Source organism: Euleptes europaea, chromosome 20 (assembly GCF_029931775.1).
Source record: "Euleptes europaea isolate rEulEur1 chromosome 20, rEulEur1.hap1, whole genome shotgun sequence".
NCBI lineage: Eukaryota > Metazoa > Chordata > Lepidosauria > Squamata > Sphaerodactylidae > Euleptes > Euleptes europaea.
The window spans coordinates 696,201-718,081 of record NC_079331.1 but is presented as its reverse complement, the minus strand read 5'-3'; the positions used below and the strand labels follow the sequence as shown (position 1 = coordinate 718,081).

Sequence of the window (21,881 nt, the reverse complement as noted above, 5' to 3'; positions counted from 1 at the left end):
CCCAGCAACGTGACTGATGGCCCCGCCCACAGTAGGCAGAGTCATCCGTTATTTCCTCGCCTTTGTTGTGAATGGTGGGCCTGCCGGGGTGCTCACTGGCACAATTCCTTCAGGTTTCCCTGTGCTCTAAGCAGGGGTGGGGCTGTGGCTCAGTGGCAGAGCCTCTGCTTGGCATGCAGGAGGCCCCAGGTTCATTCCCCAGTGGCATCTCCAGTTAAAGGGACTAGGCAGGTAGGTGATGTGAAAGGCCTCTGCCTGAGACCCTGGAGAGCCATTGCTGATCTGAGTAGACAATACTGACTTTGACGGACCAAGGGTCTGATTCATTCGAAGGCAGCTTCATGTGTTCATGTGTATTTTGGAGGGGCTGTGGCTCAGTGATAGAGCCTCTGCTTGGCATTCAGAAGGTCCCAGGTTCAATCTCTGGCATCTCCAGTTAAAGAGCCCAGGCAAGAAGGTGATGTGAAAGACCCCTGCCTGAGACCCTGGAGAGCCACTGCCGGTCTGAGTAGACAATACTGACTTTGATGGATCAAGGGACTGATTCAATATAGGGCAACTTCATGTATTTAGTCTGTTGCCTCTCTGATGGGAGGGATATGACATCATCTTCACCTCTCCGCAAGTTCTTGGCCTTGTCTTGTCTCAGAGGACTTACTGAGTGCCTGGCTCATTCAAGGAGATCCAACCTCTTTAAACCTTTAATCTCCTAGAAATCTAGTACAGGCGCGCTTGTGGCGATTGCTCAGCTAAGTGTGTAGGACTGCAGATGGCATCCTTGCTTGGTGGGCGGGCTTTGACTGAGAGCGCATTATGGGCTAGCTCTGTTGGCAATTTATATCCCTGACTGAGCGGTCATCCAGAGCTGCGATGAGACAGAGCCATTGTATAAGGGGTTGTGTTTGTTGGGTGCTGCCTGACTCCTCTCAAAACTTATCTCAAAATATTCTTCTGCTCAGAATTTGCCATCGGATTTGTGAGAATAAGGAAAGCTAAATTGTAAGTGTAAGCCTCCCCCCCCCTCCACATGGCAATGGTGGTCTGACCACATGTGGTGTTTTAGTGTGGTGTAAAAAAGCACTGGAAGAGAAGAGCCTGCCGGGAGAGACTCTTCTTGGATGTCTTCTTGCAGGCTGACAAAGGTGTTCCAAACAGTATTGAGTTGTCCCGGAGCATCCGCTGCTCTTGGGCTGAAGCTGGACTGAGGTTGTTCAGGGCGCAGGCTTGCTTAGATGCTGCTTAGTGTTCCATTTATGCAGCTCCTGGCTTCCGTCGCCATCTCAGCTGTGCAAACATTGGGGGCCTTGTTGTTATGAGTATCACTAATCACTGAGCTGCTGCTGGAAGTGTTATTTACATTAAAAACCAGCCTGTAAATAATTCCGGGCCTAGTTATGTATTAAAGTGCACATGGGGAAGATGAGGTGTATACTTCATTAGGACTTTCCTGGTTTTTTTAGAGCCACTAGGACAAAACCAAACTCTTCTAGAAACAGGTTTCATCGGGGGGGGGGGTGAGCTCTTCTTCCCTGGAGATTTTTAAGCAGAGGCTGGATGGCCATCTGTCAGCAATGCTGATTCTATGACCTTAGGCAGATCATGAGAGGGAGGCCATTTTGGCCATTTTCTGGGCATAGAGTAGGGATTACTGGGGGTGTGGGGGGGAGGTAGTTCAGAATTCCTGCATTGTGCAGGGGGTTGGACTAGATGACCCTGGTGGTCCCTTCCAACTCTATGATTCTATGAAATGGCAGGTAACCCTGGATACCCATCTTTATGGGGGTTCTGAGAGTTAAGGAAAGACCAGGCCTGTCAGGTATCCTTATGGTGTTAACAGCTTTCAATTGTACATATCTGCTAGCTGATTTTTCTCCCCATCCCAAGCAAAAAATATGCTAGAGGTAGAACATCTGCTCCCTATGGAACTCTGCTTTGTCGGCATGTGTTGTTAAATCAAAATATGAACAGCTTTTTTTTAAGCTGCTCCGAAGTTGTCATCTTAATGTGGGACGAGTCCAGCCTCTTCTTGTATTTTAAAAAACGTAATCTAAAAAGAGCTTCTTGCAAAAATGTGCGGACTGTTACAGCTCAAAAGATTCACTATTTTCTATTTCGCTGATTTTTGCCTTCTGTTTCATAATTTAAAGTCAAGAAATGTGGTTTGCATTTTAGGATACCCACATAAATATGGACCGCAAGGTGGCTGTGCGGATCATTCTGTGTTTGAAAGAATGAAGAGGTACCAAATGACTGGTGTGGAAGAGCCAACAGACCAGGTAGAAAATGTCCTGGAAGTTGATGTATCTCCTTGATACAGCGTCACGGCTTTCCTATTTGCCCCTTTGCACATCAGGGAGCTTGCAAGCACAAGCCCGGGCCGCTTTAGGGCGTGACTAAGACATTGTGCATTCCCAAGGGGATCTTTACCTTTACCTTTCTTAACGTCCGGCCACCTCTGCCCCACCATTGTCTTGGATTACTTCCTAAAGTTGCCAGTCAGCGTGGTGTAGTGGTTAAGAGCGGTGGTTTGGAGCGATGGAGTCTGATCTGGAGAACCGGGTTTGATTCCCCTCTCCTCCACATGAGCAGCGGAGGCTAATCAGGTGAACTGGATTTGTTTCCCTGCTCCTACACACGAAGCCAGCTCAGTGATCTTGAGCTAGTCACACTCTCTCAGCTCCACCTACCTCTCAAGGTGTCTGTTGTGGAGAGGGGATGGGAAGGCGACTGTAGGCCGGTTTGATTCTCCCTTAAGTGGTAGAGAAAGTCGGCATATAAAAACCAACTCCTCTTCTTCTTCCTCTTCTTCTTCCCTCCATTTAGCCACATAGTGGGGCAGCTGCATTGGGGGAGGAGCCAAAGCCCCCGTAGACAGGCGGAGGTGGTTGTGCACAGATCTTTGGAACCCAGGCCGTGTTGCCTGGAAATGGGGCATGAGCCTTGCACTCGCCTTAAAATTGTGGAGTCCTTGAAGCTTTTTACAGAGGCAAGAACATGGATGCCATTGGCTGAGAAGATTTTATTAGGTTTTCTGATTTCTATTAAAAAGTTAATTGCAGGTTTTAAGAACGTTTTAAATACCTGTCAGCAGCAGTCCTAAAAGCTTGGCTAAGAATGGCCTCCGGCTGCAGAAGTGCGCCTTTATTCATTGAAATTTCATTCATGCATTCAGCTGGCTCGTGAGCATGTTTTATTTTCTCTTAGTCCTTGGATAAACTTTCTGTGTGCCAGATTAATTGGAGGCAGACATTCTTGAGAGACACATCACTGTACCAGCGAATGGGACGATAGGACAGCTTGGCTTGCTTCAAGCGGTTTTAATCCTGGGTAGCACAAAGGAGCGTCAAATCCAGTTTCCCATTAAAAGTGACAACCATCATGGAGGATACCCCCCACAGGCTTTGGCACACTAATGTTGCAGAAATTAACAGATAACGCGTAGCCTGTTTACCTGAGGTGCCCTTTACAGGTTAGAGGCCCACCATGGAAACACCTTTTCCATAGATCCAGCCCCTTGTGGAACTAACATGGAAAGACCTGCAACCCCATGGACAGAGCTGGCCACAGGGACACTGGTGTAGAGAATGTGCCAGGAGAGAGCCGTATGGTTTTCTCTTTTCAGCTGCTTGTGGACTTTTAGATGTTACCTCTGCACCATGGTGTAGGCCTTACATACCATGGAGGATGGTGGCTGCTATCAGTGGCTGTTAGGCATGATGGATATCTACTTCCTCCAGTACCAGAGGCAGAATGGTGTCTCTTTGTACCAGTTGCTGGGAGGATGCTGTTGCGGTCATCCTGCTTGTGGCCTTCCTAGAGGCAGCTGGTTAGCTACTATGTGAACAGGATACTGGACTTAATGGGCCTTAAATCTGATCCAGCGTGGCTCTTCTTGCGTTATTAGAGGAAAGCGGTTCCCATATCAGGACTAACTTTTAAAGGGCCTCTGTCTCTGGCACATGGACAGCCTGTTAACAAGATCACTTGACACAGGGGTCTCAGAAGCTTAGATTGTCTCTGTCAGTATATTTCTGTGTAGCAGAGGTCACCAGTTTTGTTAAGTGGCAAGTGTGCACCACGAAATACATTTGCAGGTACCATGGTGCCCACAGATATAAGAACATAAGAAGAGCCCTGACAGATCAGACTAGTGGTCCATCTGGTTCAGCATCCTCTCTTCCACAGTGGCCAACTAGTTCCTCTGGAGGGCCAACAAACAGACCAGAGAGGCTGAGGCCTTCCCTTGACATTGCCTCCTGGCACTGTTGCTTAGAGGTTTGCTGCCTCTGAATGTGGAGGTTCCACATTGGGAGTGACTGATATACAGCATTTTAACTGTTGTTCTATATTCATTTGAAGTGATAGGCAGTGTACAGGTGTAGTTTATAATTAATAAGGCCCTTGACTTTGCATGCTTCAGAAACTTTCAGAAGAGCCTGCCAATCCTGGCCCTGAGCGGCTAAGAAGGAAGCGAGCCACACAAGCGGAGAAGAACACTTGCCAGCTCTTCATCCAGACGGACCACTTGTTCTTCAGATATTACGGCACGAGGGAAGCCGTGATTGCACAGGTGAGCAGTGGGTCCTGGTTGCCAGCGTTGCTGGCCTTTGGAAGGCAAGGGCCTCTGTGCCACCGTCAGGCCTGGAGCGGCTCTGCCAGCCTCTCGGAAGCCCGCTCTCAAGGATGGCTGCGGGCAGTGTGGAAACAAACTGTTCTCCTGCTTTGGGCAACAGGGTCTTCTCAGTAACGGAGTCAGTACCGTCCTGAGATTTTGCGGATGTGAAATACGGCAGTTTGTGCACGTCTAGAACAGATAATAGGCCAGGGTGAGGGGGAAAAACAAAATTTCACTGAGATCAATCAATCTTCTTGCAATTGTGGACACTTGTGAAAGGCAGAGCGGCTGTTTAATTACTACTATAAGCATTTTGGCTGGGGATTCAAGTTTATAGCCTTGTTGACGGGAGAGCTGACTTGAATATGTGCCTTGGCCAAGATCCTGCGTGCGTTTTGAGAAAATCGCCAGCCCTGGTTCCTTGCTGAGAGCTGTCATAAGGCCTGCAGAGTGCCTGGCTGGTGTCTATGGACACAGATTCTGTGACAGAATCGGGAAGGGCAAGGCCTGTGCTGTTCTTTCCTGGGCGCGTGTGTCCTCCCTTGGATCCCGCCCTTTGACAACACGGGCCATTAGCATCCCTCTCCTCCACTAATCTTCAATACGATTAGAAGGTTTGTGATTAAGCCACAAGGTACCTGGACTGTCTTAAAAGGGAGGGGCCATGGCTCAGTGGAAGAGCCTCTGCTTGGCATGCAGAAGGTCCCAGGTTCAATTCCCGGCAGCATCTCCAGTTAGTTAAAAGGACCAGGCAGGAGATGATGTGAAAAACCTCTGCCTGAGGCCTTAGAGAGCCACTTCCCGTCTGAGTATGAGGCAGCTTCAACTCTGCTTGCTGCTGCCTGGTGATAGTTACTGCCTGGGGTGCTCCTGTACCACCCACCAGTTAGTCTAATAAGAATTGTTTTCCTTGCTTCCGAGAGTAAGAATTGTTTTCCTTGCTTCCTGGATAACCGAACCTTTTATTCTGCTGTCAGCATCTGCATGCTTTTTCTCTTTCAGATATCAAGCCATGTTAAAGCAATTGACACAATTTACCAGTCGACAGATTTTTCAGGAATCCGGAACATCAGTTTTATGGTGAAACGAATACGGGTAAGCATCCCGTGACTGAATTCTGGGCTTCTGTCGTCGTCACTGGCACACGCTCTGGCTAGCTTCTCTGCTGCCAGGTAAAAATTTCCCTCTGCTCCAGTTGCCCGCTCATGGTTTTTAGCAGTTCTGGGGTACAAAGATCTTGAGTACAGCTCCTTTTTTCCAGGAAAACATCAGTGACTAAAGCGACTGGCCAAGCTTGACAAAACCTGGATTATTGGGAAGTCCCAAGAAGTGGGATGTAGTTTTCGACTTGGATCTGGGTATCCCAGCTCATCCCCAGAGGGAACGTGTGGCCGTCTCTCACATTCAGCCTAACCTACCTTAAAGGGGGGTGGATAAATTGGCAATATCTCACATATGCTGCTCTGAGGTCCCTGGATCTGGCAGACTAATTCAAGCCTCGGGGTTGAAAAACTGCTTCAGTTGCCTTTGGTCCAGCATCCGTTCTGTGCCACTGCCCTCCTGTCACATTAGGGCATGAAACGCTGCCTTCCATGCGTTCCTCCTGTTCACTCCTCCCCATCATTCTGGTCCCCACGCATGGGAGCGCATATCGTCCCCACTAGCCTTCCCTGTTGTTCCATGAGTGTCTGGACTGTAGGTCCGATCCTGCGTGAATTCTGGCCTCTGGTTGAGTGCGGCATTGGTCAATGACACAAACGCATTGAAAACGCCCTCGCGAATCAAACTCCAGGGCCTTCATGGCATCTCTGAAAGCTTTGTGATGGATGCGTTTTGTTCACCTGAGTCATCAACTGAAGGGTTAATTAGTGAAAAGGAGTGATGCGTATAATGTTTGTGACCTGGTACTTTGAGGCAAAGGCCCCTGTCTGTAGCGAGAGTCTTCGAAAGGCTTTTTTACTCTGCCTTTCCAGTGCTGTCTGACAACCTGCGGCTTCCTTTTAGATCAACACTACGCAAGATGAAAAAGACCCTACCAACCCCTTCCGGTTCCCTAACATCGGTGTGGAGAAGTTCCTGGAGCTCAATTCGGAGCAGAACCACGACGACTACTGCCTGGCCTACGTGTTCACGGACCGGGACTTTGACGACGGTGTCCTTGGCTTGGCCTGGGTAGGAGCGCCGTCGGGTAAGCAGACTTTAAATATTGGAGCTTTGGTCATGTGTGAACAGTCCCGGGCTGGACATTTTGGATTAAAAAGGCTCTCTGTTGGCAAGTCAGGAGAGCCTGCTTGTATCGCTGGAGAGCAGCTTGCTGAGCAAGATGGACCACAGTTGTGGCTGTGTGCATTTACAGCTTTTTTTCTGTCCTGCCTCTGCAAACTGAGTGGTCGACCAGAGTTTGAACTGATTTAAAACATCTCTGTGGACCCCCGTGGGTTTTGTGCCTGCATAAGAGTTGCTCAGAACCTTCTAGAGTTACAGCTCTAAAATTGCCTGACTCAAGGCTTTTCTCCGCATTAAAATGTTGAGCTAAGGACCGGGTGGAGATGTTTTCAGGAGCCTTGCTACGGCAAGCTCTTGGGCCAAAAGAAAAGCACTGTGGCTCATGCCTGGTCAATTGCAACATACTGAGAGACTCAATCTCTTTTTAACACTACTGTTGCTTGTTGGAGAAATACCATCTGTCATCAGACAGGAAATCAGTCCTTTCGACTGTGTGAATGTTGGCAGCAGATATTCAGTACTATTTAATGCAGATCCAGGCTTGAATGGGGTGGGAGCAGGCATAGTAGGAGAAAATATCTACAAAATAAAACTCAGGATTGTTGATATTGGTTGGGAATAGGTTCTCTTGTTTATTGACCAGCAGCTGCCGTTTTTCTACCCACAGGGGGGTGCAGGGGAACGAAAGCTCTTACCCTGCCAGAAATTTTGTTCGTCTTTAAGGTGCTACTGGACTCTTGTTCCTTTCTACTGCCTCAGGAAGGTTATCTTGGATAGCTGTGGTATCACTGTAGCGGGTGTGACTTGCCTAACTGGTATTTTAGTCCGCCCATGGTTTCAACCTAGACTTCCCAAAGCACAGTTCATCTGTAAATATGCTGTGAAGAATGAGTCACCCTGTTTCCTGGATAAGTAGATATTCTTAGGCTTCTAAGTTGTTTGCAGAAATGAAGTGCATGCTATTTAAACACTTGGGATTTGGCACTTGGGGATGTTCAGATCTAAAAATCACAGCGCTGAGGACCTCAAGAATTCTTAGCCGGCCCTGCCCCCTTCTCCTGCGGAATCTTCAGATCATGTAACCACGTGCTAATCTCCTTAGAGGTTCTTACCTTATCTTGATGGTAGAATTCTGGAAGCAGAGAACAAGGGCAGAGATGCCCTGGGAAATATGTAAGAGAGAACAAGACATTGAAGCAATGTTTGCACATGACAACGAACTTCTTTGGTGTGGTGAAATCCCCGGAGCAGCTTGAAGGGACTCTGAAAGAAACTCTTCAGGCTTGAGCCACGAATCTTAGCTTCTTGCGTATCCTGGTGGTGCCTAAATTGGATGCCAACCACACAAAAAAAGAGCAGAGAGTCCCAGGATGTCAGTTCATTCTCCTGTGGCCAAGAGGAGCCCCTTCGGCGTCGGGGATCGTTAGGAAAGCAAAACGGCCCCCACCTGCCCACCCTACAGTTATTGTAGAGATTCTGAGCTATCAGAAAGGAGAGCACACACAAATATATTGATTTATTTAAAGCATTTATTAGCAGTCTTTCTTGCAGAACTCAAGGTAGCTGACAATATAAATATAAATATTTTATAAATAAAAATTATTTTAAAAACGTAATAAAAGCAACAATTATAAAAACCCCATACAAAATCACAATTTAAAATCTCCAGTTAGGACTGCCAATAAGTAAAAACTAAATCAGTCAAATGGAGTCATAAATAAAACTGTCTTCAACTGCCTGCTGAAGCTTGACAGTGAGGGGGGCCAGGCCCACCTCCCTGGCGAGGTTGTTCCATAATTGTGGGGCTGCCACCGAAAAGGCCCTCTCTCATGTGCCAGCCAGGTAAAATAGCTCCATCTATCGCAGTGAAATTCATACCTTGGGATAAACTAGTTGTAGGATAGGCTTTCTGCTGAAAAGGGTCTCCAGAGCCCTGGTGTTTGCAGCTGCGTTCATGACCACACGTCCTTACTGTCAAAGTAACTCTCCACAAATTATGCCAGCTTACTATAAAGATGTTTTTGATAAAGGTGATTCAAGTGGAAAATGCTGTTGCGGCGTTTGTGTAGGGAGCATTCCTCCTATTTTCTCTCCATCGTGTCCTAAAGGCATCTACAGAAACCCTTTCCCTGCCGTTTTACTTCAATTGCAGGGAGCTCGGGTGGAATCTGTGAGAAGAGCAAACTTTATTCCGATGGCAAAAAGAAGTCTTTAAACACTGGTATCATTACCGTTCAGAATTACGGCTCTCACGTCCCTCCCAAAGTCTCTCACATCACCTTTGCGCATGAAGTTGGACATAACTTTGGCTCTCCGGTGAGTACGTGGTGTTTGTCACTGGTCTTCAGAAACTCTACAGAGTTTTGCTAAAGCCTTATCTCCTTCCCTCTCCCCCAACACTAAGCCAATGGCACAGAGTCACTTTTTCCTCCAGTGGCATGGGGGTGCACCCGCATGCTGCAGAGCATCCCCCGGCCAAGCCACATGGTCCAGGTGTGTCCTGGCACCCCCTGATTTTCTTATGTCATTGAGACGCAGTAGAGCAAGTGCTCTTCTAGGAAGTGGTGCCTGTTCAGTCACCTCTGAAGTCTGCTTTATTTCCTGGCCAATTGGTGGTGTTGCTTAGAATCATAGAATCAGAGTTGGAAGGGACCACCAGGGTCATCTAGTCCATCCCCCTGCACAATGCAGGAAACTTAAAACTACCTCCCCCCCACACACCCCCAGTGACCAGAAGATGGTCAAGATGCCCCCCCCTCTCATCATCTGCCTAAGGTCACAGAATCAGCATTGCTGACAGATGGCCATCTTAACCTCCTCTTAAAAACCTCCAGGGAAGGAGAGCTCACCACCTCCCGAGGAAGCCTGTTCCACTGAGGAACTGCTCTAACTGTTAGAAAATTCTTCCTAATGTCTAGACGGAAACTCTTTTGATTTAATTTCAACCCGTTGGTTCTGGTCCGACCCTCTGGGGCAACAGAAAACAACTCGGCATCATCCTCTATATGACAGCCCTTCAAGTACTTGAAGATGGTTATCATATCCCCTCTCAGTCTTCTCCTCTTCAGGCTAAACATAAGTTATGTTTGGGTGCTTCTCCAAGGTAAATATTAACAAGGCCGGAGACAGTATTGTCTTGTGAAAGTGTTGATAAAATGAACGCGAGGGGTAGCCTGGGCTTCTTCAGGGGCTGGCTTCCAGTCGAGTGCCCAGGTATGGAGGGCATGCTATGTCAATAAATTAGGTACATGGTAAAAGCTTGGTAGTATACAAACAGCAAGAGTCTTTCGGCATAATTTGAAGCAGTTTCATTTTTCTTTCTACCAATTTTTCAGTAGTGGTCAGTATAACTTACGGGGATTCATGTCAGCGCTTCAGAAAAAATCAGCACCGGCTTACCGATTATGATGGCTTTTTTGACTCGCAAGTTGTGTTGGTCGTGAGCGCTTGCATCTAGAACACAAAATGTACCAGAGTCCGCAAAGCCCATTTATTTGTGCTGAACTTAAGAGCTTCGTATCTGGATGTGCAAAGCATTTTTGGGGTATTAAAACTTCATTGTTTTCTCTGATGCTAGAGTGATTTGCTGCCATTATACACGAAGCTGGCTTCCGCCTGCATGCAAACTGTTTACAGCATATAAATGAGGCCTGGGCATTACAACATATTCGCTATTAGTGGATAAGCCAGGATAAAAACAGTAATTTTAGCACGTTGATTAAAAACAGTTTTAATGGAGTTGCTTAATGTTCTGTGAAGAGTTTTTAAGTTAATTACAGGCAAGTTGTGTGCAAATATGACTCTTCCTCTTCTTTCCCCCCACCGGAATATCTGTCATGTTTTATGTACAACTGATACTGTACAGGCGTCTATGGTAGCAGCAAATAGATAGTTTTCGTGAGAAAGTTGCCACTTCTCTCTCTTTCAGCATGACTCTGGAACAGAATGCACTCCAGGGGAATCTAAGAACTTAGGGCAAAAAGAAAACGGCAACTACATCATGTACGCGAGAGCCACGTCTGGTGACAAGCTGAACAACAACAAGTTCTCTCTGTGTAGCATTCGGAATATCAGCCAAGTTTTGGAAAAGAAGCGGAACAATTGCTTTGTCGGTATGTCTTTCCTCCGAGTTGTTCTTGTGAGTTAATCGTTTGAGCTTGCTTTGGTTTGGGAGCTGCTCAGGTGAGGCGTTGGCAGCATGACTTCTACACCAGCGGTACAAGAGACTGGGTTTGGCGCTGTCTTCCCAGGTGCCCTTTCTTTGCTGTTAGGGTGTCACGTTCAATAGGTCTGGCTCCCACTCCCGTCAGAGAGGGCAGCCCCCTCGGGCCCAGGCAGTGCTCTTCTGGGAGAAGGCAGGCTCGGTACTCTTAGGCCATTTATGCATGGTCAATTTTGATGCTGATTCAAAGTTCTTTTTAAAAATGCGACTTTAGAAATGCCTATTCATGGTCCCGACCCAAAAGGAGAAATTCCACACACCCCCACTCACCTGCTCGTTCGTTCGTTTGCATAGCCATTAGCATGTGCATAGCTAGCTCGCACCTGCCGGCTTCGCAGTCACTTCCGGAATGACGGTTCAGCATGCAAAATTCAAAAAAATCTGCGGGGCAATTCAGCTGCAGCAGTGGGCGTGGGTCAGAAGAGGTGCGCTGCTGGGCCCCGTCACATCCCTGCACGCTCTCTGGGTGTGCTTCCAAGGGCTTCTGCCCCCTCAGTCAGTGAGCGGCCTTTGTCTTTTGGCGGTCCTCAGAGTCTGGCCAGCCAATCTGTGGGAACGGCTTGGTGGAACAAGGGGAGCATTGCGACTGTGGCTACAGCGACCAGTGCAAAGACGACTGTTGTTATGACGCAAACCAGCCGGAAGACAAGAAGTGCAAGCTGAGGCCAGGCAAGCGGTGCAGGTATGGGCGTCTGCCTGGGCTTGGGAGCTGCGGCTTCTCGGGGATCAGAGGGGGAAGCCTTCCTCTGTAGAGCCGCCGTCGGTGTGGAAGGCCCAGCAGTGGCTCCCCCTCCTCTCGGCCGCACGTGCCTGATGAGTGCAGAGGGTTCTGGCCTGTACGGGCAACAAACAGCCTGCGGGCCGGGGGTCTCCTTCGGAGGAGCTCTGGGGGCCCTTATCACGGGCTGCTCCTTTTGCTTTCCAGTCCCAGCCAAGGCCCCTGTTGTACAGCCCAGTGCGACTTCCGGAGGCAAGGGGCCAAATGCCGCAACGACTCGGAGTGCGCGGAGGAAGGCAGGTGCAACGGCAACACGTCTTTCTGCCCAACGTCTGCCCCGAAGCCGAACTTGACCGACTGCAACCGCAATACGCAAGTCTGCATTAATGGCGTGAGTCTCCCCCTGCTCTTTAGACCTGCTCTCTGTCCATGAGGATCGCCCCCCCCCCATTTTCTCAGCTTAGCCGGTGGAGAAAGCTCTGGAGTTGAGTCTCACCCCAACCCCATCACACCGGGGTTTGCAGAGGTGGGCTGGTGAGGGGGGTGGGCTCTCCGGGCTTTAGGCAAGCATCCTGACCCCATGTTTTCTGGGGTCTGGAGACGGAAGGTCAAAGAGGGCTACTGGAGGTGGATCTTCTGCTGATTTGGGGGAAGAAATGCGGGGGGGGCATAACTTCCCCCGCATCCTATTGCCTTTCACATCTTCCATGGAGCAGACAGACAGGGCTGCTGTAGCTGAACTCTAACCCAACGTAGTCCTGGCTTTCCACTTCCTGTATCTCCAGCAAGATTTGAACTAGCCCCCCCCCCCAAAGTGCCTCATCTGTGTGTGTGTTTTTGCTGCCAGATCTCCAGCTTCCACCATTTCTAGTGATTTTTTGGAAGGGGAGGAATGAAAATGGATTTTTACTTAGGCAAAAGAGTTTCTGTCCGTAGGATGCCTATTGCACAGGGAGGATGCTTTCCCCTGCGTGGTGCAGAAGGGGTTTAAAAAGGAGGCACAGTCTGGCCATCTGGTTTAGTCTGTGGTGCTACTTGAGGGGCTTGGAGGTTGCTGTTCTGTGGGAGGCTGACCTTCCCCAAAGCAAGTGGGCCTCTTTGCTATGGGAGAGGACCGAGTTGTTTCAGTAGCGGGATGCTTGAAACGTTTTCTGGCTTCCTCTCCACTTCAATTTGTTGCTTAACCGAGGGATGTGAAGCTTGTTTGGGTAAGAATTTTTTTTTCCCTCGACAGCAATGTGCTGGTTCTATCTGCGAGAAGTACGGCTTGGAAGAATGTACTTGTGCCAGCACTGATGCGAAGGATGATAAGGAATTGTGCCACGTCTGTTGCATGGAGAAAAGTAAGCTGCCCTTCAAGGAGAACTGGGGGTGATGAATGGTAAACGGGGCATTGTCACCGTCAGACTCTTGCCAGTGGATAGTTAAACAAACATGGTAGGTCAGTGGGAAGGCAAGGGAGCAAACACTTGGCCATTGGATACATGTAGCAGCCTTATACTGAGCCAGACCCTTGGTCTATCAAAGTGAGTATTGTCTACTCAGACTGGCAGCGGCTCTCCAGGATCTCAGGCAGAGGTCTTTCACATCCTCCTATCTGATCCTTTTTAACTGGAGATGCTGGGGATTGAACCAGGAACATTCTGCGTGCAAAACAGGGGCTCTTCCTTTGAGCCACAGACCCTCCTCAAGGTCTTTGAGGATTAAAGTGTAATTTTTGGGGTTTGTTCAGTCAATTTTCAAAAGGCTAACCTGCTTTTACCATTTAAGTGCTAGAAGAATGTAAAATACAGTATTGGCAGACAATATTTTCAGGCCAAAGACCTGAGTTGTAGTGTATTGGAAATCTTTTAGAGTTTAGGTTTATTCCTCCTTGGAGATCGCTTAACTTTTATTCAGAGGCAGCCTGACAGTGAGGAAAGGTGAGGTGGCAGCAGAATGGGCGGGCAGGGGAAAGGTAGATCTGGAACCTGGGGGCCCAATCCACCAGCAGTTTCTCTGTTGCAAGATGCACTGAAGCAAGCAGGAGCTGCTCAGCAGCACGTCCACCCTCTTGCATGCCTCTTGTTTATTTCTGTGGAGCTTGTCCAAAAGAACGTCCCAGTAGAATTATGGGAATTGGGGCGAGGGGTGCCATTTGCCTCCCGGGCCCACGTTCATTGTAATTCTTTTATCTAGCGAAGGCGGCCCCTTAAGAACCAGCTGCTCTGTTGATACATTTTGGATGCCTTTTTTTTTTTTTTTTTGCTGCACATTTTGTGCTTTCTTGCTTTTTCTTTACCTGGCCCTGACCCCTGTGTCCTGCGTCCTCCAGTGCTTCCAGACACGTGTGCGAGTACGGGATCCGTTAAGTGGAAGGAGCACTTCAACAGCAAAACCATCACCCTGCAGCCTGGATCTCCCTGCAACGATTTTAAAGGTTACTGCGATGTCTTCATGAGGTGTCGGTTGGTGGACGCAGATGGCCCCTTGGCCAGGTTGAAAAAAGCCATTTTTAACCCCGAGCTCTACGAAAACATTGCAGAATGGATTGTGGTAGGTTTTGAAGGATGGAATCTTTCCTGTAAGTTACGCTAAATCTTGCCTTTGTCAGATAATTTAAAAATAATTATATTTGACCAAAGTTGACTTTTTTAGTTACTAAAAGCCACTGCTTTGGCCACAGTTCAAAAATAAGAGGTTGACTGAACATACAGAGGGAGAATGGTGAATTTTGAGGATGGCTGGAACTTGGAGACTAGCTTCCGTGCTGCAGGCCCACCGTCACAGTTTTAGGTAGATGGGAAGAGTAGAGTCTCATGGGAAGGTTGAACTGAAGGGAGAGGTCTGCTTTCAAACCCTTCCTTAACCGTGACGCTGGACTAGGTGGCTTGGGCCAGTCGCAGTTTGTTGAAACCAGCTCCCCGGCAGGGGGGAAGCCAGGGTCACCGTGAAATCCTCGGAAGGACAAGGTCAGTGACCAAACTCACTGTAGGAAAATGCTTCTCTGTGTCCTGGGGGTGTCCCTTCCCCGCCCCCCTTCCACCAAGTGCCCCCTCAGGTCCTCAGCCTCTGGCTTTAAGAGGGGAGTGGACATGTTCATGGAGGAGAGGGGTATTCATGGCTACTTGTTAAAGTGGATACTAGTCATGATGCACACCTGTTCTCTCCAGTATCAGAGGAGCATGCCGAATATATCAGGTGCTGTGGAACACAGGCAGGATGGTGCTGCAGTCGTCTTGTTTGGGGGCTTCCTAGAGGCACCTGGTTGGCCACTGTGTGAACAGACTGCTGGACTTGATGGGCCTGGGTCTGATCCAGCAGGGCTTTTCTTATGTTCTTAGTCCTGTCACGAAGTCCCTACAATGCTGATTCTGTTCTTCCCAGAAAGGGTTTCTAGCTGCTCTCTGCTGTTGCCGCCTTACCCCAGTCAAAGGCCCATTCTGGTCTGCCTGCTGCTGGTTGCTCTTCCTTTCCATTCCTGCCAAACTGTGACTGCTTGGGGCCATGCTGCTGTGGTGCCTCCGCTGTGTCTAATGAGGCCTCCCGCGACACGGGTCTTTCAGCGAAATTTCATGTGCCTCCCATGGGCACTTGGGAAGGGGCCGCCCGGCTTCAGATCCTCCCATTCTGCCGCCACTGTCCGTTTCAGGCTTCCGTGGGCCCCATTTAGCAGAGGGAAGGGGCCACTGTTTTCTTGCCCATGTGGGGCTGGCTGGGACCAGGCGAGTCCTGGGTTGAAAGCCTCGCTCGGTGGGCTGGGAGTCCTGGGCCCAGCCACTCCCTCTCAGCCTAACCTACTTCATTGGGTGGCTGTTGGGGGTGGGGTGGGGACCAGGAAGGGTGGGAGGGAAATGCAGGAACTAAAGGAGTGGTCCGGGGCGTGTCGAGGCCAGTCGTATACCAAGCCCCTTTTGATCCTTTGCCATTCCAGGCACACTGGTGGGCAGTCCTGCTGATGGGCATTGCGCTGATCATGCTGATGGCCGGCTTCATTAAGATCTGCAGTGTCCACACGCCAAGCAGCAACCCCAAGTTGCCCCCTCCTAAGCCCCTTCCAGGTAAGTGCCTTCTCCAGGGCTGCCGGGGGTGGGGATGGGAGTGGCTCGCGTCATTAAAACGCATCCTGTGTGTGTGTGTTTCAGTACATGTGCATAGGAAGCCGCCTTTCATTTCTGCATTCTCTGACCGGTACGATGGGGAGAGGGCGAAGGGGGAAAGGTGGAGAAGGGGGGAACGCCAGCAAGGTGGCTCTTTTTAAAAAATATATTTTAATTTAAAATTTTCAACAAACACATACACAAAGTCTTGTCAATCTTTCAGGGAAATCAGTAAATACTTGCTTTTTCTAACATACTCATACTTTTCTAACATAGTCATACAAACCATATAGTAAGTGTAATTACCAGATCAACAACTCTTAAATTACTTATGTTTTATAAACATCCTGTTTTTTTTAGCTCTTCCAATCTTCTGATTAACCAATTCTTTATGTGATAAAATGTCTAACATTAATATACTTCATTACTGTTTTCATTTCTACTTTGGCTTAGCTATGTTGCCTGTTACCCCCTTTGCTTTCCTATTCTAACATCTTCTATCCTCCACTTTTAAGTATATATTTCTTACGTTACACATTCAGATTTGCATAGTCATAACGAAGCTTCCATTTCTTTTCAAATTCATCCGTCAATCTTCCTTTCAGCAAGTTGGATAGTTTAGCCATCGCTGCGTATTCAGACGTTTTTCCAAATCTTTCCAAATCCGGAATTACTTCTTGCTTCCGTACCGTAGCCAGGACAACTCTTGCGGCCGTTGTCATATAACTGAATAGTTTTCCTGTGGCTTTTATCTAAATTTACCGGTTCTGTTCCCAGTAACATTGTTTCAGAATCTAAAGGGAAATTGAATTTTAACACTTTGCCGGCAAGGTGGCTCTTGACTGCGAATGTGTGAGCTTCTAGCGCTGCGGCTGCCCCTTTGTGACGCTGTGCCGTGTTCCCTTTCCTGCCCGGCAGGCACTTTGAAGCGCCGGAGACCGCCCCCGACGGCTCAGCCTCCTCCCCGCCAGAGGCCCCGCGAGAGCTACCAGATGGGCCACATGAGACGCTGAGCACTGCTGCCCTGTTGCCTTGGTTCTTCCTAGTGCCTACAGTGGGAAAAAAATTTCACTCCAAAGAAAACCTGCGTCCCCGGTCTAACTTTCAACTCACAAAGCAGCGGAAGCGAAAGTCAGGGAGGAGGCGGGCTTCTTGGGACCTGTCCGGCCCCCGCGTTTCCCCGCTCGAAAGAGAAGCCACTGCTCCAGCGGCCGACCTGAAGCACCGTGGTTCTCTCCCCTCGGCTCTTCATGGTTGCCTTTTCTTCTCTCGCAGGCAAACGTGGCTCTTGTGGAACCCTCCATTCACACCCAAATCAAAGTTATCTATTTTTCAACTGTCCAGGCTAGGAAGCTTAGACCGCCTCAAAACTGGAGACGTTACTTTGCCAGTGTACATAAATTGTTATATGCAGACATTGTATTTCTAATGTACACCCGTACTTGTGTGTGCAAATGTAAAACAAGAGAATTGCAATATGGATGTTTCTTTGTATTATAAACCTTTTACGCTCTTAATGAAGAAATTACTGTTTAATTGACATACTCAGGATAACAGAGGTTGGTGGTGTATAAAAGTCCAGGATTCTGTATTGCTTTAGGGGCAGGAATTGTGAATCAAATCCAGTTCTTTTTTTTAAATGTATCTATAATGTGGTCAGAATTACTGCAAATGCTCGTTCTAGCCCTGAAAGCCAGATTGCTGCTCCTGCACAAACCCTCCACTTGGATATTGGGGGGCGGGGGGTGACTTGTGCAGGAAGAGGGCCCTCTGGATTGGGCCCTTTTCTGCTGCTGTCTTGGGGATAGCGCGAGCCAGAAGGTTCCCACTGTGGTTTTTTATGAAAATTGTCTGGCTTCTGAGAGCTCTCTGCATATAAGTATTTTCAAAAAGAAAAATCTCTGCCTATTATTCTGTTAAATAATCAGGTTTTTTTCCCCCCAGGCTTCGGTAGAAAGATAACATGTGTGTTATATTTTTCTCATGCAATGGTAGCTGGTTTCCTTTGATATGCTCTGATAGTCTTAATATGCGATCATTAGGTTTCCAGTCCTGACGAACTTGGGAGAGATGACAAGCTGTGTGGATATTATTATTTTTAATTTTAGCAAGTATTTTGGTAGCCTCTCAGCATGATACTGTTTTTTTAAAAAGATAACCACTAAAACAAATGTAGCGGTGGCGGCAGCCGCTGCCAGAGCCTGATTAACTTGTGTAGGCTGGGGAAGGGTCGTAGAGCCTTTGAAATGCAGAGGGGAGACTCAGAGCAGCATGCCTGCCCCCCCCCCCCCATCTTCGATGGCCAGTGTAAATAATTGGCATTTTACAAGAGGAAAATCAGATGCGATGTTGTGATAGGCTTAACTGCTATGCAGGAAATGGAAGAGGGCCTGATGGAAGCTTGTGAGCCACTGCTTCTGTTTTTCCAAAAGCACCAAGCTAATTAGGGAGGCCGATGGCTATAATATTTCTGGCTTTGCTTAGGAATCAGATTGATTAAGGGTCCAGGGAGGGTGGGTTTTTTTGTGTGTGGGGGGGTTCTTGTCCTTCTTTTGGTTTTGTTTTTCCAAGAGTATAAGGTTTACACACGCATTCTCATAATGTGACGCAAGCCAGCAAGGCCAAAAATGTTAGAGAATACAATGGGATCTCTTCCTTGTAAAACTTGTACAGTATGTGGTGACTTTTTTCAAAATACAGCTTTTTTGTACATGGTTTAGAGACAAATTTTGTACATGAGAAAACCCCCAAACCAATAGACTCTAAATAATACTAAAGGATCTTAACAAGTTTAGCAATCTCTGTTGTTGCTTTTAAAACACATTTTAAAATACATTTAGGTTTGCTTTTGTTTTTCAAACTGTGCAAAGACTGAAAGCTAGGTTTGCATTTCTAAATCAATGACTTTTATTCTGCAGGAGTTCTCAGTAACTTCTTGAGTGTGGTAGATCTTGGAACATGTAAATTCTTTGCTTCTCATGTTATCCTGTGACTCGGGCGATTGGCAGAGAGCTGGCTGCCCTGATTGATTTTGGGTCCAAGTTGAAATGTTTTCTGCGAAAGACAAAAGTGCACTGAACTCTCCACTCTTAAGTCAAAATTTGGTAAATTGAAAACAAAACATCTGGACAAATGGCGATCTAATACTGCTGTCGGTTTAATGTCCACTGTGTTTTATACAGTATCTTTTTTTCTGTTCACTTTGGAAATTTTTACTAAAGTTGCAAAAAAAATAAAGTATTGTGCAAAGAAATGTAAGGTTTTTTGAAACTTGAAATGCATTAATAAATAGAAATGATGAAATCATTCCGAAGGTTTCCATGATTCCAAAAGCCAATCGGCTGTTTCCTCCTGCTGTGCAGGTGTTGTTCGCTGCAGCGTGGCTCATCTTGCCGCTGTTTGTCCACTTACTCCCAGGCTTGATTACTGCACTGTATCCCACATAGGGCTGCCCTTGAAGACTGTAGAAGCTTCAGCAGGCCCAGGGCGCGTGAGAACCCTTCCCAGTTCTGAAAGAGCTTTGCTGGCTCCCCGTTTGTTTCCGGGCACCCCTTTGCCATATCCCTGGGGGGAGGGCAGTTCAAGGGCTTCCTGGGAATAAGATGAGCTCCTACAGCCCTCTTCTGGAGTGCCCCCCCCCACTTAGGGAATTCCTTTCCCATCCAGATTATTAGCTGGCACCTACTGTTTCACATGAACACATGAAGCTGCCTTATACTGAATCAGACCCTCGGTCCATCAAAGTCAGCAGCTCTCCAGGGTCTCAGACTGACCTCTTTCACATCACCTACTTGCCTAGTCCCTTTAATTGGAGATGCCACTGGGGATTGAATCTGGGACTTTCTGCATGCCAAGCACAGGCTCTACCACTGAGCCACGGCCCCTCCCAGCATTGCTTCATTTTTTTGGTGCCAAACCTATCCATCCATTCCCCGCAAACATATGGCATAGAATAGATTCTGGTACTAGTTCTGTTGGATTGTTTTAACGGGATCTGTTTTGTCATTTGTACACCATCTTGTAGGCTATTTTGGAGGAAAAGCAGGTAAGAACCCTTCCACCAAGGGGGCCAAATGCAGCCTCCAGACCCTCTTTGTGGAACTTGATTAGTGAGCCCCACATTTGAGTTTGATGCCGTCTTCTAAATGAAGTTTCATGCATAGGGTTGCCAGCTCCGGGTTGGGAATTACCTGGAGATTTTGGGGGTGGAGTCTGAGAAGGGTGGGGTTTGGGTAGGGGAGGGACTTCAATGCCATAGAGGCCAATGGCCAAAGTGGTCCATTTTTCTCCTGGAGATCAGTTGTAATAGCGGGAGAACTCCAGCCACCACCTGGAGGTTGGCAACTATTAATGCAGGGTATGTTTCCCTTCATTGCCCAAAGTCCTGCCTCCTGGCCTCTGAACCAATCCGGGAGATTATAACCTCAGGCTGGTCCTGATGGCCAGCCAGTCAGAGGCCAGGGAGCGCCACTGGTTGGGGGGGGGGAGAGGCCGCCCCTCCTCAGGCACATGTCTTCCCTTGTGCCCCCCTGATGGGATTCAAAGGGGCTTTTTAGAAGGCCGCTCCCCCCTCTGCAGTTCTCTCACAGCAACAATAGCCCTGTGAGGTAGGCCAGGACGAGAGTTGGTGCTGGGCCGAAGGCCACCCAGCAAGCTTCCACGGCAGAAGCGGGGGTTCAAACCTGGGCCACCCAGGACCCTATCCGCTACTCCCGTGTCAGACAGGGGCTCGGAGGCCCTGGTTGCAGGCTGCGGATAAGCCAGGGTTTTTATTGGGGTTTTCGAGGGGTGGGGTGGGGTCGCTTTAGGGGAGAGCCAGCCTATGTGCAGGGGATCCCTACTAAGCACCCTGGGGGAAACCAGAAGCCCCCAGTCCCCCTGGGCCCTTCCTGGGAGCCGGGGGGGTGGGGGCTGCGAGGTGGAAGAGGAACCCAGCCCACCCTTGGCAGGAGCTTACCTGTGGGGGGCCACCAGGCTCCGGCAGCCTCCTCACCTGAGGGGAGGCAGCCGGGGCCTCCTTGCTGTCTATGGGTCGCAATGGAGAGTTCCTTCACCCCTGGAAGCGGAAATGTCCCGTGCTTCCTCCGTTGAAGACCTTGGGGGTTTCCCCCCCCCTTCTAGTGAATAAAATGTGCTGACTTTTCACCAGTGCCTTTGTCTGTCCAGGCAAATCTATAGCTTGTACCAAAAAACAGCACAATGGCTCTATGGAATGAAATGATTTTATAGAGGTTTTTGACTATTTCATTAGCCAGTCAAATATATAGGCAAGGTATTTGCCTATATATTTGATATAGGCATATATTGTTGATAGAGGTATATACCTATGCGTGTGTGTGTAGATATAGATATTTACCTAGACAGACAGACAGACAGACAGATAGATATTTACCTCAGAACCCAACAGGGTCTGAATAAGAGACAGACAGGCAGAGATCGATCGATCAAGGTATTTACCTCAGAAATACTTCCAATATCACAACAGGGTCTGAATAAGAGACCTGTTTGGGGAGGGGGGTGCAGCTGGCCCCCGACCCGCACTTCGACATCGTGATAAGGCAATGGGTGGGGGGGCTGGTTTGTTGCCGGGGGCTTCGGCCCGTTTGGGGAGAGCCTCGGTCCTCCTGGCTGGATGACTCTGGGGAAATGGGGACTTGCTTCTTCGGGGCCCAGGAGACAGAAAGAGGGCTGAAGAAACCAAAAGGCTCTGCAGAGCATCCTTTCTTCGTTAATATTTATGGTTCAGGCAGAGTGCTTCCTTTCCCTCTAATGGGTTCCTGCTTTGGTTTTTCTAAGTGTACGTTTTAAATATTTTGTTTTCGGCCTCCAGGGTCACCGCCGAGGACAGGAAGCTACGAGGCCACAAGTGCAGCTTCAGATGTGGTGAAATCCGCCTCTACGGCAGGGTGAGTGTTTTGCAGAGCTCTGAGCAGGCTTCCCTTCTTTCTGGGAAGGGGCCGCTACATCCAAACTTCTTGCATCGAAAGGGAGAGAGGTCCCAAAAGGCGCTCAAAGGCATTG

The 21,881-nt window shown here is 48.5% G+C and overlaps 1 protein-coding gene across 1 annotated transcript in view; it reads left to right on the top strand.

Moving 5' to 3' along the window:
- The window catches only part of ADAM10 (ADAM metallopeptidase domain 10), a 33,779-nt gene extending 16,810 nt beyond the window's left edge, over positions 1-16,969 (top strand). Inside the window, exons 5-16 of the mRNA XM_056865964.1 lie at positions 2,173-2,276; positions 4,421-4,570; positions 5,618-5,710; positions 6,620-6,803; positions 8,994-9,157; positions 10,770-10,953; positions 11,595-11,745; positions 11,989-12,172; positions 13,016-13,124; positions 14,096-14,316; positions 15,695-15,821; positions 16,779-16,969. Of these exons, the coding sequence (XP_056721942.1) occupies positions 2,173-2,276; positions 4,421-4,570; positions 5,618-5,710; positions 6,620-6,803; positions 8,994-9,157; positions 10,770-10,953; positions 11,595-11,745; positions 11,989-12,172; positions 13,016-13,124; positions 14,096-14,316; positions 15,695-15,821; positions 16,779-16,873 (1,766 nt within the window). The 3' untranslated portion in view covers positions 16,874-16,969. The remainder of the gene's footprint in view (positions 1-2,172; positions 2,277-4,420; positions 4,571-5,617; positions 5,711-6,619; positions 6,804-8,993; positions 9,158-10,769; positions 10,954-11,594; positions 11,746-11,988; positions 12,173-13,015; positions 13,125-14,095; positions 14,317-15,694; positions 15,822-16,778) is intronic.
- Positions 16,970-21,881: the final 4,912 nt, after the last annotated feature.